We start from the raw sequence: 14,581 nt of genomic DNA, 5'->3' as shown, positions 1-14,581 counted from the left end.
TTGTGTTCTCGGCGGATATATAACATCATTATCACATCTTCTATACTTGTGTTCACAATATCAAGTGACTTCTTTTGTTTAACTTTGAAAACATCCTTTCTTACAGTGCAACCCCGCCTCATGACCACCTCGTTTTTATGGCCACTGCTTTTGTCTCAAAGAAAACGCTTCAGTTGGTTGGTCATTTTCTTGGTTTTGGAAGCCATTTAGTACGCCTACCCGGTTAATACAGGCACAGTTTACCGTATAACAGGGTTTCAGTGTACTTACAGGTTACAAGTTATTTTGTTTTTTCAATTAAAGAGCATTCTCTACTTCCACTAAAATATTCGTAGCTCATGATCAAATTAGCATTAGCACGGTGTTAGAAGACCATTCACTCCCTTGATGTTTTTTCTTTTTCCGGACATTTTGGTGTTGTTGGAGTTGTTGTCATCTCATTCACGTAAGAAATAGTCTTTGTATAGTTCCTTTGATTTTATCCAAGACACAGAGATGCTTTGGCAGTTAATCGTTTGGTGCCAGAATCACGCATCAGTGGTCCACGGTTAGAAAGGAACGGGCGATGTTTCCATGAGCACCCATTGGAAATGAGGTGATATTTAGGGCTCAATTTTATATATACTTTTTTTTATATTTTTTGACCGTTTGGGAATAAAACGCATTCAAAGTATACATTCATGCACTTTCCGGGGATGAATATAGCTGATGACTAACAAAGCGCATGAGCCGGTTATATTCCACCTTAGTTTCCGTCGTTTGCCAAGTGGTTTCCATAGTTTTTTTCGGTAAACAAAATAAGTCATTTTGAGTTTGAAAAAAAAAATTGTATTTAGAATTTGGTAGAAATATCTTCGGAGCTTGCTCGGAAATCAACAGGATCAGATTCGGAAATCTTCGAAAATATTCAGAAAATTATCATCGTCACATCGAAAACGGTCGAATGACCTTTGGACAATTTTCTTTTGCAATTTTTTGGAAAATTGGCGGAAATCTTTCGTCAGCCTGAACATTTATATGAATGAAAAATTATTAAGTTTAATGCAAAGTTCTTTTAAAAACTTTAGAACCTGTTTCCCCATGTTCCAGTACGACAATTATTGAAATTTAGAAATATTTTAAGGTCATATATACTATACTCTCCAATATAAGGAAATTCGTGTTTTGGTTGTCTTCAAGATGCATGCTGTATTGTATAAGAGTTCTATGTGCTTAACTGTTTTGAAATCATGAATTGGTAGACAAATAACCAGTGAAAAACATCATCTATGAACATCTGAAGGAAGATATAACCTTAGTTTGTGGAGAGAAGGCTATAAATATCGATTTTTTTTTGAAAGACGTACGGAAATAACTTGAAAAGTTTAGCCTTACATTATTACGTTGTAATCCATTTCAGGCCATCCCAGCCATCCGCAGCCAAAGGCGCATGTGTACAGTTTTAGTGCTCTAATATGGCAATTGTAAATAAAAAAAGACAATTATTTTTAGGTTTCCTACGATACAAATTTATATTTGGGTGTTCAAAAAGGCAACTATAAAATCTTTCTGTGAAACGTGAGAATGGTGTGCTTTCTAGAGAGTTCCACCCTTCGACCGCGTGCGACAAATTAACAAACGATGATCCCTTATATGTAAATTCATCACGTTCAACTGAACATTGTTTGCTCGATGTCGAACGGAAATTCAAATTCCATTCTGATTACTATTCAGAGTCCCATATTGAGCTCTGTTTGCCTTAGGGTCTCACGTTACAGCACGTACGTATACCGAATGAATTAGGTCTGGGAAGTCTGGACTAGTTACGAATAACATTCACAGTTTACTCGAGGAAAGACAGTTTGAGTTCCCTTCAAATTTCACCTGAGCTGAACCAATGGTAGCTAAGCAGTTTGTCTGTTTTACAAATGAAATCCGCGGAAGCAATTAAGCAGCTGAGTCATACAAGCAACTCTACCACCGACTTTTGCGGTAACACAGTGCAGTTCAATGCTTACGTTAATTCGTTGATGCCTTTGTTATACCGACTAAATGGCGTTATCGTTTACAGAAGAATTCCCAATTTCATTTTTTGTTTATCAATGCGTATAGAAATGATGTAATAGTTTGAACTACAGCGGAAATTTGTCATGAAACCAAAATTGCCTCGCTAGAAAGAAAGGAAACTAATTTCTATTGATCTTGTGAAGAACCATGTGAGTTTTTTTGCAAATTTCAATTGTTTCGTCTGCTTTCAATATGCCTTTTTTTCGTTTAATCAATTTGTCGCGTGAATATATTCGATTCAATGCTCCTAGCAATGTAATTAATTAGCAGCTCTACCGATCTCGATGAAGCAATTTATCAGCAATTGTACGCACGGAAAGTCAGGCAACCTTAAGTCACTGATTAAAATTTCCGAATAAAGCTAGTTTTGTAAGGAAATAAGAAAGTTTTTATATTTTTAGTAAACTTATTATAGTGAACGACTTGGCGAAGAACTGTTGAAAGAGAAAGAGCGGCTTTGGGTTTCGGCTCGTGGAACGAGGCAGCGGTGGCTGCCCGCGACCGTGCAGCATGGCGGAGGAGAATGTCCGGCCCTTTGCCCACTTAGGGCTTATGGCCATAAGTCAAGTCAAGTATTATAGTGAACACTAAAGAAACTGGCGAACTTTTTCCGCAAAATTTTCTTTCAGTGCTATATTGAACGTTACGAAGGAAATTTACTCAACTATCAAACATGCATGAATTGTAATAAGGTCAACACGATCTAACATAAGACTGGTCAGATATTTTTTTATTAACTTTACAAGAAGATAAAGCGGAAAAGGTTCTGAGCATACAGACTCGACTTTCAAACCTTATATATGGCTTGAACCTTTTATATCTTCCCAAATAAGCTCAATCTTTAGCGCCTTTCCATTTGCGGAACTAAGTTAAATTTAATTTGCTACCTTTCACCTTAAGCCCAAAAAACCTTGCAATAAAAACTTTATTATAAAGGTTTTCTGACTTAATTTCTGTAAAAAATAAAGTTCGAGTTATTTCATTTTGATGCAATGCTATCAATTAAGTGTGGTAGTCGAATGGCTAACGCTTATCAGTTTCATTTGAGTGGTATTTACAGATGTTGAGGCTACAGTTTCCTATCTCCGCCCCCAGTAGCAAATGGCTGTCGGTGAATTGTTGGAGAAATGATCAACACGCCTTTCAATCATATATGAATCATCCAAGAAACCATTAATATCCTATCTAGCCGAGACATTAAATTCGTTTAGCCGTTTCATGCAAAAGAATCCAATTTTTTCAGTTCTAGTTTCTGTCCTCCAATTCTTGCGATTGGAACATAATTATCTTAACTTTCCTTACCAATGTTACAGCTTATTATGAGTAGAAAGTTACAGCTTATTATAATAAGCTGTAACTTAAGTTGTCCAAAAGACATATCTTTGTCACATCTGTCTTGTAACAGTTCGTTCCTTTTATTTTTTTTAGTATCTGTTGATTAAACATTGTTTCCTTTGTGAACTTTTACGGCAAGGTTTCGCCTTGGTAGCTCTTAGGTCATCGGCCTGTTTTATAATATGCAATATGTCTTGGATGAGGTCCTTCAATTTTACATTGCATAGAAAAATGCTGCCTTATTCTAAACGAACCCAGCTGTTAAGATAAAAAAAGTTAAGGAAAAGCAACAAAATGAAGTTAAGCAGGCTTAGCTGAGCCTCAGTGTGGCGCTTGTTTAAATTTTTGTGGCAAAATAAAATGGTTAGACAAAATTTATTTCGGTCAAACCTACAATAACCGACATTATGCCGATTTATATCAAGCCCTACTTTTCAAAATCGAGTTATTTTTGGTCATGGATTAAATATACTTTTTAATGAATTTGGAATCCGTCTTGTCTCGGATGTCTTGTCATTCAAACCTTGGTAGTTCGCACGTTTTCTTCAAGTTCACCAAGGCCAAACGTAAGAGGCGAAACGCTGGACGTGTGAAATTAACATAATTATCAGGAGATCGTTTCCCACCTACGGTGTCGAATTGAACACCGGCCAAACCCAGATGTTTTTCTTACAGGGTTTTCCATAAGGGTCTTAAATAAGAACGCAATATTTTCAGTTATCTTTTTTGCAAAAGATTGTTTGAAAAGAAAACGACTGTCTCATAGCAGTTTGCCAAAAAATGGTCTTAACGATAATTGATTTTACCTTGGATTGACCACGTCCTCACAATTAAATAAAAAAGCAGGATGCTTTGAATAGTTGGCATTGTGTTTGGTCTCCAATTTGATGTAAACTTTTCTGTTTTTTTTTTTTCTTCTTTTTCTTTCCTTCAGTGCTTAGTTCGTTTTCTTTCCACTTTTTTAAGCTTTGGATTATTTCCATAACAAAGTTCAATTTAAGTTTATTGAAGAAAATAACATCCCGCACAATAGCTATTTTTCCTATCTATGTTAACCAGCCCATATGACCCCCTCAATTTATCAACTCTAAACTAACGTTTCTGCGCCGATAGCGGGTTATAATTCAAATTTTTTTATCTATGCAGTACAAACAGGTGTTAACGTGCGCCCGTTTGCTCTACAATACAAACTTTCGATATTATGTCTGGCAAGACGGGAAGTCACGAACCATTATTCACCGACTCATGCACGAAATTTAACTTTAGCTGAGAATAAAGCCAAAAAAACTGTAGCAGGAAAGATGAATACGCTGTTAGCAGTTAAAGAATTAAGTAAAATTTTAATTTGTTTTGAGCTTATCCAGGGGGGGGGGGGGGGGGGGAGGTGTACTCGCTACAGGGGACAATATGGGAGGCATCCGCCCGAAAGGGGTACTGATCTAGTATCTTTTTTAGGCTGTAGGTGTATAAAAGGTAGGGATTTAACAAATTGGAGAATAGAAAAGGGATTGGAGTTTGGGCCTCGTGGTGCAGCCTCCCCCCTCTCTTCATAAAAAGTGTTTTATTTACACACCCCTCCCCCCGGAGTTTGAGCACTTGACTTGGCTATTTTGTTTAACATACATACAAAAGACACCAGTATTAAATTCTGCCTATTATTTTGTCTACTGCGGCAATTTGTAAATGTGAAATCTAAATAACTCGAAGTATTAAAAGGGAAGGAAACGACTTGAAATGATCTTTTGAAAAGGTACTTTAAAGCCTAGGAAATCTTCATGAATTACTCATCTACTTTTCATGTAATGTGCTGAGTATAAATTCAATTGGAATTTATGAATATAAAATTGATCAATTTCTATTGCTCCATGGAGCACTTTATTAGCTATTCTGTGAAAAGTCAACAGTGTTGAAATTAAATATTTAGAAGAAAGCCAATAGGAGAGAGAACATACAGAAATCGCTGATGAGATGTAAAAGCGCAGGTGATTTCTTTGTATTTTCCTATTCTTGGCTTTATTAATATCGAGTACAAAGCGGGAAAAAGAGAAGTAAGTTCATCTCCACCTGCTTGTTTCCCATATTACCGAGAACAATGGTGAATCTTGAGAGTCTAAGCTAATTCGTTATCGCTAATGTGACGACTTTGTCGGTTTTCCTCCGCATATTAAAAGATCACGGCCAATCATCCCGGATATCCACGATATAGTCGATGGTAGATTACCCAGTAAGTTTGTTCAGGAAATTGTTTTTTGTTCTGATAACCACCACAACTTTAAACCCTTGAATGCTTAATGAAAATAAAATCGGATCAACGAGCGTAGTTTGTGCGAAAGCAAATACGATTCTGACAGCAGTTAAATGGTAAAATAGGCCGCTTGCCCACACTCTTTTGCTTATATTTGTTTAAGGCTCACGTTATGAGGGTGATATTTCCTTATAATATCTCGCTCTTATCAGCACGCCTTCTGTTCACGCGAAAACGCTTCCTTGAGAACTGACGGACTGCCTGATCGCAGACGGAAAAGAGCATTCTGCGGGATGTAACGATGTTAACAAGTGATATTACCGAATAGAGAGGCGGCATCGTGGAACACGACACGCTCAAGATTAAATCTTTGTCAGACGTCAAGAGGAAACGATTGATTAGTGCATAGCAACGATATACGGTTTAGCCAGAGGTATAAAATAAGCCTGAAGTAAAATAAATATCAAAATCACGTACTGGAAGGAACCTTCGACATCGGTATCATAATACAGCAGACAAACGTCGCGAGGAAGATGAGGGAAGTTTACGTCAGGTCGAAAATTTTTGTTCTGTTGCTTTCCTCGCATTTGGCCTTTCAGCAACCGCTGCACAATTCAAGTGAAGTGAGCGTCTCCTCGGTGACTGATTCCCTTCTCAACGTAACAACTGCACCTACAACGGCAGTCCCGCCGGCCCATGTGGAGCAGCTACCTGCAATTTGCCCTCAGAAGTTTTCCTGTCGCAAAAGATGCGACGATACATTTCAAGGGGACGACCTTAATGACGACGTTGCACATTGCCATTGCGATCAGGATTGTCTGAAGTTTCAGGACTGTTGCGCAGACTTCACGCACTTTTGCAAACCAAACCAAGAAAATCAAGGAATGCCAATCAGTCAAAATTCGAACTATTCCTGTGTGAAATTATCCACCGAGTCTGGTCAAGAAAAAGGCGTATTCATGATCACAACTTGTGCGGCTAATTGGAAAGGAAGTGAGGATGTGCGCTTGAAATGTCTGGAAGGATCAAAGAGTTCGAATCGATCATTCACCTCTAAAAACATCATAGAAGATATTCCAGTGGCTAGTCTTATTCGACCCGACGGCACTCAATACAGAAATATCTATTGTGGCATTTGTAGCAACGAAGCCGCCATTCTTCTTCCCTCGTGGCAATTAAAGTTTCGATGTAATATCAAAGCACCTCCGTCATACTACAACAACGAGGAGAAATTAGACTTTTTTCTAAAGTATTGCCCCGCAAGGATCCTGAAACCACATAAACATTTCAAAATACGCACTTGTTTACCAGTGGAATCTACATGCTCAGTCGCCAATGAGCACGAGGACGGGTGCATGAAAGGAAAAAGTGGACTAGTCTATTCGCAAACAACGACGAAAAACTACAAAAACTTGAACTGCTTGCTTTGCAATGGTGCACCATCTGCAACCTCTCAGTGTGGTCCTGAAGACACCGGACAACTTTTCAATCCCAAATCATTTGAAATTATCATGGATTTCTCACAGGGACAGGGCAACCAAGAAGTCCGACAACCGAAAATTTCTTCTGTACTCCCAACTTGTTCAACGGATAAAGTGTTCGATCCGCACTTGGAGACTTGCGAAGCTGGTTCTGTTGTGAATCCTTCCAGTCTGGCAGTTCGCGATACCTATCGTGTAAAACTCTGGATGCATCCTTCAGGTGACGAGAAATGGCCCATAAATTCAGAAGAATTTCACCATGCTATTTGTGCACGCTTTGCCTTAGATTTTTCGCAAATTGATGTCATATCAATTACAACAGAAGACAGTTCCACTGCCGTGGCTTTCAATCTTTACGCTGGGGCCGGGAAAACGTCTAAAAGCAGTAAAGATTATGAAACTCTGAATGTGTCTGTTCTCCTGAATTTTAACGAATCCTTCTCGATTGTAATTGCGAACAAGACCTGGATAATCCTTAGGATCACTCATAGACAGTTGTCCTGTGCGAAGCCAGAAGAATTTGCTCCTGGAGAATTCCATTTACTTCCATTTGGGAAAGCTCTAGTAAAAGGTGCTGGAAACAAAACTGCAGAATTACTTCCCCCAAATAAGTTCTTTATCAAGCACAACAACAATAGCAACGATTCCTTGCTTGTTTGCAGATCTCAGTTTTCCGTTTTGTGTCCATTTAGTCTACTGCTGATTAGCAGTTCTGAGTACAGGATTGTAGCCAACGATAGCTTACTGCATACCACCACAGGCAGAGTATACACAACAGAAGAATATGACCTGGTGGACGATCTCAAAAAGGCTTGGATTTGCACTAACTATACTAACTATACTAAAATTATATACACTAAGACGAAAATTGAAACAGAAAATACTACAGAAAATACTTTTCTGCGATACTTTACAATCGTTGGATTTTCTCTGTCAATTTTTACCCTCGTCTTGACTTTAATGATACATTGCATCTTCAGTGAGCTCCGGAATCCTCTTCCGGGTAAAAATCTCATGAATTTGTGCTTGGCTCTTCTCCTTGCGCAATTTATGTGGCTGTTTGGTTCTGGAGACACGGACAAACCAACATTTTGCACTGTTATGGCAGCGGTTATCCACTACCTCATTCTGGTGTCTTTTGCGTGCACTGCCGTTATAGCCTTTGACACTCGCCGAACCTTCTCCAGTCAGATTTCCAAAGCTCCAAGCAGCTCTCTTGGCCAAAGTCGAAATCTGCGTTTCCTGACTTACAGTTGCTTGGCATGGGGTGTTCCACTGCTGTTCGTGGTTGGCTGTGTCCTGCTTGATCACTTTCAAGTGGTTTTCATAGGTTATGGTAATGAAAACGCTTGCTGGATTGTCAACAGCAATGCCAAGATCGTCACTTTTGCCACGCCGATAGGCTGTGTTCTTGTGTACAACGTTACAGCCTTTTCTCATACCGTGTGGGCCATCAACAGCGCCAGGAAACAAACACGCCGAGTGAAATCTCCACGACAGGACCAACGGGCTGTCCTCAAAATATATGTGCGTCTGATTTCCCTCATGGGCTTCACTTGGTTTTTCAGTTTCAGTGCTGAGCTGATTCACAAAGCGCTTCTCTACCCTTTCGTAATACTCACGACTCTTCAAGGAGTATACATATTCGTGGCTTTCATCTGCAAGACCCGAGTGTTCAAGCTGATGATGGAGCGCTTTCCAAGGTCCAGGAAGGATGCACTGGCGTCCACGCAACACACTGCAAGCACGGAGTGCAGGAGCTTACCTCCCTATTCGCCATACAGGTCAGAAAGGGAGACACATATGTGAAAGGTGCAGACCGTAAAGCAGTATTACATATATATATATATATATATTTTTTTTTTTTCGTTAGTGTCTATTACAGAAGAATAGCATCAGGTCTGCACATCAAATTAGACGTTTCTTCTTTTCTGGCAGAAACTAAAAGTTGTTTTTGACATTTTCTACATTTTGCAGTTGCATTTATAGTTTGGGCATTTGCGTTCAAAAGACGTTCAAAACACGTACGATATTGTTATTAAATGAATGTAAGTCTATGTAAAACGAATGTATACGTTAAGTTCTACTAGATATTTATCACTGTCGTGAAAACGGAATGTTTTGTTGTCAATAGGTTTCAGGTTTGCTTTACCAAGACTGAAAGGTTGATCTAAATATGGAGAGTAATCAAACAGAAACAACTTGATTTATGATGTCTCCCCGCACACTGATTAGTAATAGTAATTGGACTGAGTGGAGTACAATTCAGGAAGAAATCGGGCGAGTAATTTCAAAATCGGCCGAGCGCGCAGTGCGAGGACGATTTGAAATTACGAGCACTCGAGGTCCAATTACTAATTAATCGTATCAATAACAAAATTCGAGGTTAGGAAGTCTTTGAGAATCTTTTTTAGTGTGAAAAAGTCAATGGTAAATTCAACTGGTTGTACAAACAGTGGGAAAACAGCAAGAAAGAACCCATTTATATGCGTGTGATTGACGCGCGAAAGGCGTAGGTGTCCAATTACAGGTATCTAATTTGAAGTAACTCAAATTGGATACCTGTAATTGGACATTCACGTGATCTCGCGCCGATTACGCGACAAAAAGGCGCGCGTAGAACCAATCAAAATCGAGAATTTTGTTATAGATACGATTAACGACATTATATATCACAAATAACATGCTGATTTAGTTTATATAGATCCAATAACAAAATTCTTGCCAATATTCCAGTTTTCTTTTATAACAACTATTTAGATTACCTACATTTGCAGGTATAAATTATCAACACCTGACAATTTGTTCCAAAGCCCCCGAGCCGCAATTTTCTTCATCAAACAATTTTACAGGTAGCTGGTACGACAACTGTGCTTCGGCACATGCAAGCCCCCCCCCCCCCCCCCCCCACATGCAAGGGCTCGCATATTAAATGTATTCTTCCATGTCTCGTTACTTTCTGTAGAAATCAGTTCCCGGCGCCGTTTTGTCTTGTACCTCGACTAAGGGTGTATCATAATCACCTACAAAAGACTTATTTGTACTGCTTGGGTAAATTCCTATTTCCAATAATACTTATTTCTCTGACATGGAAAATGGTCTATATTCTTAGGTTATCCGACCTGAATCTTCTTTCTACAGGAAGCGTATGGTCGAGACCATAGACTGTCCACGATATTATGTGTAGTAAGAATATAGTGTAATATTTAAATAAGAGTTTCGAGGTAATGCCCTACTTATTCTGTATTTATCTGAGTATATTATATACCTGTAATATATAACACTTCTTGTATATACAACCGAAATAAACTATTGTAAAAGGTAAATATATTCGCCTATTTTTCATCTAACTCGGTTTTGGTTGAAAGTTAGGATCTACCTTGATTTCAAGTTCAATGACCAGGGAAATGTAGCGCGCGTTTAACACTTGTCCCGGGCTGGGGGGGGGGGGGAGATCCCCGTACGCGTATGTTTTAGGGAGGATGCCTATCGTCTGGCTTTGGGGGTGTAAATAACGGCTTTTAGTCTCACTCAAAGTGTTCAGGACAACACAACAAATATTTTTAGCCGACAGGGTCTTGTTTTGGGTTGCACATAAAGAAATAAAAAAGCCGTCATAATGTGTTTCACCTACACTACGCAAGCATATTTCTGGCTGAGAAATATAGACCGTAATTCATCAACGTTTGTGTTAGTCGATTATTTTTAGGTATATAAAAGAATAGTCCAGACCACTCTCGCCCCAGCTTCCTTGATCGTCTACCCGGAAAGACCGCTCGCACATGAGATCCCATGGTGCATCGAGTTTTCGCGCGCTTAGATTCGGGCTTCCCGCGTATTTTGCTTCTTGGCCTACTATGATCTAGGCAATTGTGCGAATAATTACTCGCAGTATAGCGCACTTCTGTATTTCGTATACCCGCTAGTATTTTGTTTTTGCCCGTCTTGTGAATTGGGATCCGAAAGAGAACGGACGATGAGCTGAAGACGTCGTGGCAACAATAAGGCATCCATTAAAAAAATTAACTGGGCAACTTGCCTAGAAGCAGACAAGGCCATCACTCTATGGGCCATGCCACCGGTAACGCTACAAAAGAAAGCGAACTCCGACAACAGACAGCACTCAACTTTGTTCCAACAGAGTTTATTTCAAGATTGTACAAGCTTAATATTTACTTGCAATACTTTCAGGTTGTTAAGATCGAGTTCTTATAGAAATCACGGTCGCGGAACGAAAGTCAGCGTTCAATACATACCAGAAACACTTGACTGCCAGAGAAAGCTACTTTACACAATTCACAAAAGTAGAAAAAATGCAATGACCTAAAAAATAAGAAAAGAAAACTGCTGTCGGTTTTTCGTAGATTTTCTTCCCAAAATCAGGACGACTAGATTACAAAATAAGAGAGGATTCTCTCTTGTGTGAAAAGAGTAACAGGCATGTGAAATCTAGTGCTAAATACCACGTTAGGTTAAAAACATTCTCGTCCCCATAGCCCTTTCGTTTCTCTTAGCTTGCTGAGCCTTGGCACGAGGAAACGAAGGGCTCTGGCGACACAGGATTTCCAGTCCAAGATTCTAGGACTTCCGGTCTTCATGTATGCACCCATGAAGTTTCAAAAGAATGTATGAGAGAGTCGTTTCGTTTTCGACTTCCGTTAAAGAATTCTTTGTTTCAAACAGCAAAACAAAACAATTCGAATTAATTCAAAAATCCTATGTCCCCAGAGCCCTCCATTTTCTCGTGCCAATCCGCCTAAGAGAAACGAAAGGGCTATGGGCGCGAGAATGCGTTGAACACACTTTTTTGCACTTTCATTGTCCAGGTGGACTGGGAATGAGCTGGTTACATCGGGCCGCTCTCGAACCAGCCTGTGACGCACCGTCCGGATAGGAAATTAGCTGCCGATACTGCGACTTCGCTGCCGAAGTCGGGCGGAGAAGGTGTATCCATAACAATAGCACGTAGCAGAATAGCCATCTTCGATCTGGGATGAGAAAGCAACGCAACCAGACCATGTAGCCCTCCTGCATTTTCTTTCGCATACACCCCTACAATTCTCTTTCCTGCCTGAAGTTGCAAAATCCGTTGTCGTTTGTTCCAGGTCCGGTCCCCATTTGGCGCCAAGAGGCCTGCCGGTAGTGGCATGGTATCTAATATCAGTGTCTTGAGTGCATTGTGCTGAAGATACGCATTGCCCTGGAATTAAACGAAATTATAAGTCTAGAAAATTTAACAATTATCATCAACGTTGGGCAAGATCCAGCATACCATATTAAAAATAAGATTGTACACAATAAAAAGTACGATTGTACCCAGTTAATAATATGATTGTACACCAGTTAAAAATACGATTGACAGCAATTCTCGCCCTTCCCACCTTACAATGCAACAATCATTCCAATCCTCTCCCACGCCCTTGAGAGAGAGAACTGTTTTTTTTTTTATGCCAAGTGACCAATTGTACTCGGATAAGTGCTACACTATATACGAGAAATGACGCGAGAACATTTTTAATAAATTATCATTGTTATGTGTTATTTCTAAAGTAAGATCTCCCCAAACGGTTACACATGAGTTTAAAGTTAAATAATGAATATATGAAACCATATATTTGAACTGCAGATGATGAATAAATTAAGAGATGATCCTCGCAGTTATGAACACAACTTAAGCAGTTGTGAAAATATCTGAAAAAATCATGCTTGCCCAGAAAGCCTGATTTTTTCAAGCTTATTTCCACAACTGCTTAAGTTGTGTTCATAACTGCGAGGATCATCTCTTCATTTAGAGTTAAAAGTATCTGATTTATTGGTTTTTCTTATTGCTTCTTTTACTTTAAATTTATTAAAATTCATTAATTTGTTGATTTTTCATTACCACCGAATTTCTAAGTGTCCCCTTCTTACTCTCAGACAGGCCAACTTTTATTTCAATTCCAGGCCAACCCACAGAAGGATTTTACCTTGTAGTCCACAAGTTTCATTTAGTTTGTTCTTATTTTGGAATTATTTTAAGAAAAAAGTTGCCCATAAGAGTCTTACCAATAGTCACCATGGACAGCAGCAGGAGGGGGGCGAGAATCAATCCACTATAAGCCATAGTTTAGCGTACGGTTGGGTACCCTGTGGAGAAGCATGATCACAGTAAGGTTTGTTTGGCAGGCTGTCAATTTTTTTTAGAAATTGAGAAATTGTCATCTGGCTATATGAAATCACGAGGGTGAAGACAATTAACTAACTGGTAGATAAACGAGCTGAAGATAGCAGATATCAAGGTCGGCTTTGAATTTAAAAAGTGCATTAGCACCAAAATTTCTTTTAGGCTGCAAAGTTGACTTAATTCATGAGCAGAAATAATTTATTACTTACGCAATTTCCTTTTTGTGCCAAATGACAAAAGGGTTTTATAGCCATTTGCGAGATTGAGAGGAATTAGTTCACAATTTACAATCGCCACGCCTCCAACACTGAGACAAGGGCTTTTGTTTTTTCTACAAAGGAGAATGGCCTATTTTGCCTCTGTCATTACCATTCTGTCTTGACTTAGCAATTGCCTTATCTCAACCGCTTCTGAAGTGATTTACAGCGCAAAGTAAAATGATAGGAATAGCGACTCAAGCGCAGTTTTTTTCTTTCAGAACGCAGTGCAGCAAGGCGATTTATGGTCGCTACAGTATGCAATACTGAAACGCTGAACTTGTACAACTTTGAGTAAGCTTGAAGCTTCCACATACCTTTTATCAGTACGTGCCTCGGTTCTAATTAATGATCAATGATAAATTTGGGAAACCTTTTAAATGACTAAGGAACTAACCAAAAGGTTGAACTTGACTAACTGGAATCGAAGAATTTAATTGGCAATTTGTGGAGAGTTCTTTCAGCGCTGGGAGTGACAATCGAGTCGACAAAGTTGACTGTATTCAAAACTTTTAAAAATGGTTAATGCCGCACATAGCAATACATAGAAAACCACCGTAGCAATGCATAGAAAACGAATATTTTTTTAACTTGCTGGCGTCCTGCTTTAACGCGAAATACTTAACGTTAAGTGACTACTTAGAAATGTTGAATGTCGATGAGCTTACCTTCTGAAGATTTGGAGCTTGGATATGTTAACACTTCAAGGTGCACAAACAAACTAATTTACCTTGAGTTATTCGTCTGCTTAATTAAGAAGGGCTAATCCTTTTAAAATTTGAATAAAAATCCGTCCTTTGTCTCCCTTTCAGCTCGGACTATCAATTATAAAGTTCAATGTTTTGCTTAGAAATCCTTTTTAATGGAAATTGCCATTTTTTAAGTCGGCCGAGACGACGCTAGCATAAGAGCAGCAAACAATACTAAAGAGTGCAAGAGTGGTTGTTCATGTAGAAATCACGAGGGTGAAGACAATTAACTAACTGGTAGATAAACAAACTGAAGATAGCAGATATCAAGGTCGGCTTTGAAATTAAAAAGTGGGTAGCACCAA

The 14,581-nt window shown here is 39.0% G+C and overlaps 2 protein-coding genes across 3 annotated transcripts in view; one reads left to right on the top strand and one right to left on the bottom strand.

Annotated features, from left to right (window-relative positions):
- The window catches only part of LOC144650121 (uncharacterized), a 110,018-nt gene extending 95,777 nt beyond the window's left edge, over nt 1-14,241 (bottom strand). Inside the window, exons 1-3 of one of the 2 annotated variants that reach the window (XM_078509783.1) lie at nt 14,196-14,239; nt 13,153-13,233; nt 11,252-12,307 (exon numbers count right to left, since the gene is read on the bottom strand). In XM_078509783.1, coding sequence (XP_078365909.1) covers nt 12,006-12,307; nt 13,153-13,210 — 360 coding nt within the window. In that variant the 5' untranslated portion in view covers nt 13,211-13,233; nt 14,196-14,239 and the 3' untranslated portion in view covers nt 11,252-12,005. Of the gene's footprint in view, nt 1-11,251; nt 12,308-13,152; nt 13,234-14,195 lie in introns of those variants that run through there. The other variant, XM_078509787.1, reaches the window with a different exon arrangement.
- On the top strand, nt 5,858-10,433 carry LOC144665410 (uncharacterized). The gene has a single exon (XM_078526670.1). The coding sequence runs from the start codon at nt 6,160-6,162 to the stop codon at nt 8,914-8,916; it is 2,757 nt and encodes a 918-aa protein (XP_078382796.1). The 5' UTR covers nt 5,858-6,159; the 3' UTR covers nt 8,917-10,433.
- Nucleotides 14,242-14,581: the final 340 nt, after the last annotated feature.

Source organism: Oculina patagonica, chromosome 1 (genome assembly GCF_052425735.1).
Source record: "Oculina patagonica isolate OP01 chromosome 1, crgOcupat, whole genome shotgun sequence".
Lineage (NCBI taxonomy): Eukaryota > Metazoa > Cnidaria > Anthozoa > Scleractinia > Oculinidae > Oculina > Oculina patagonica.
Note: the sequence above shows the minus strand (reverse complement) of the source record. Positions and strands in the feature narration are given on the sequence as shown.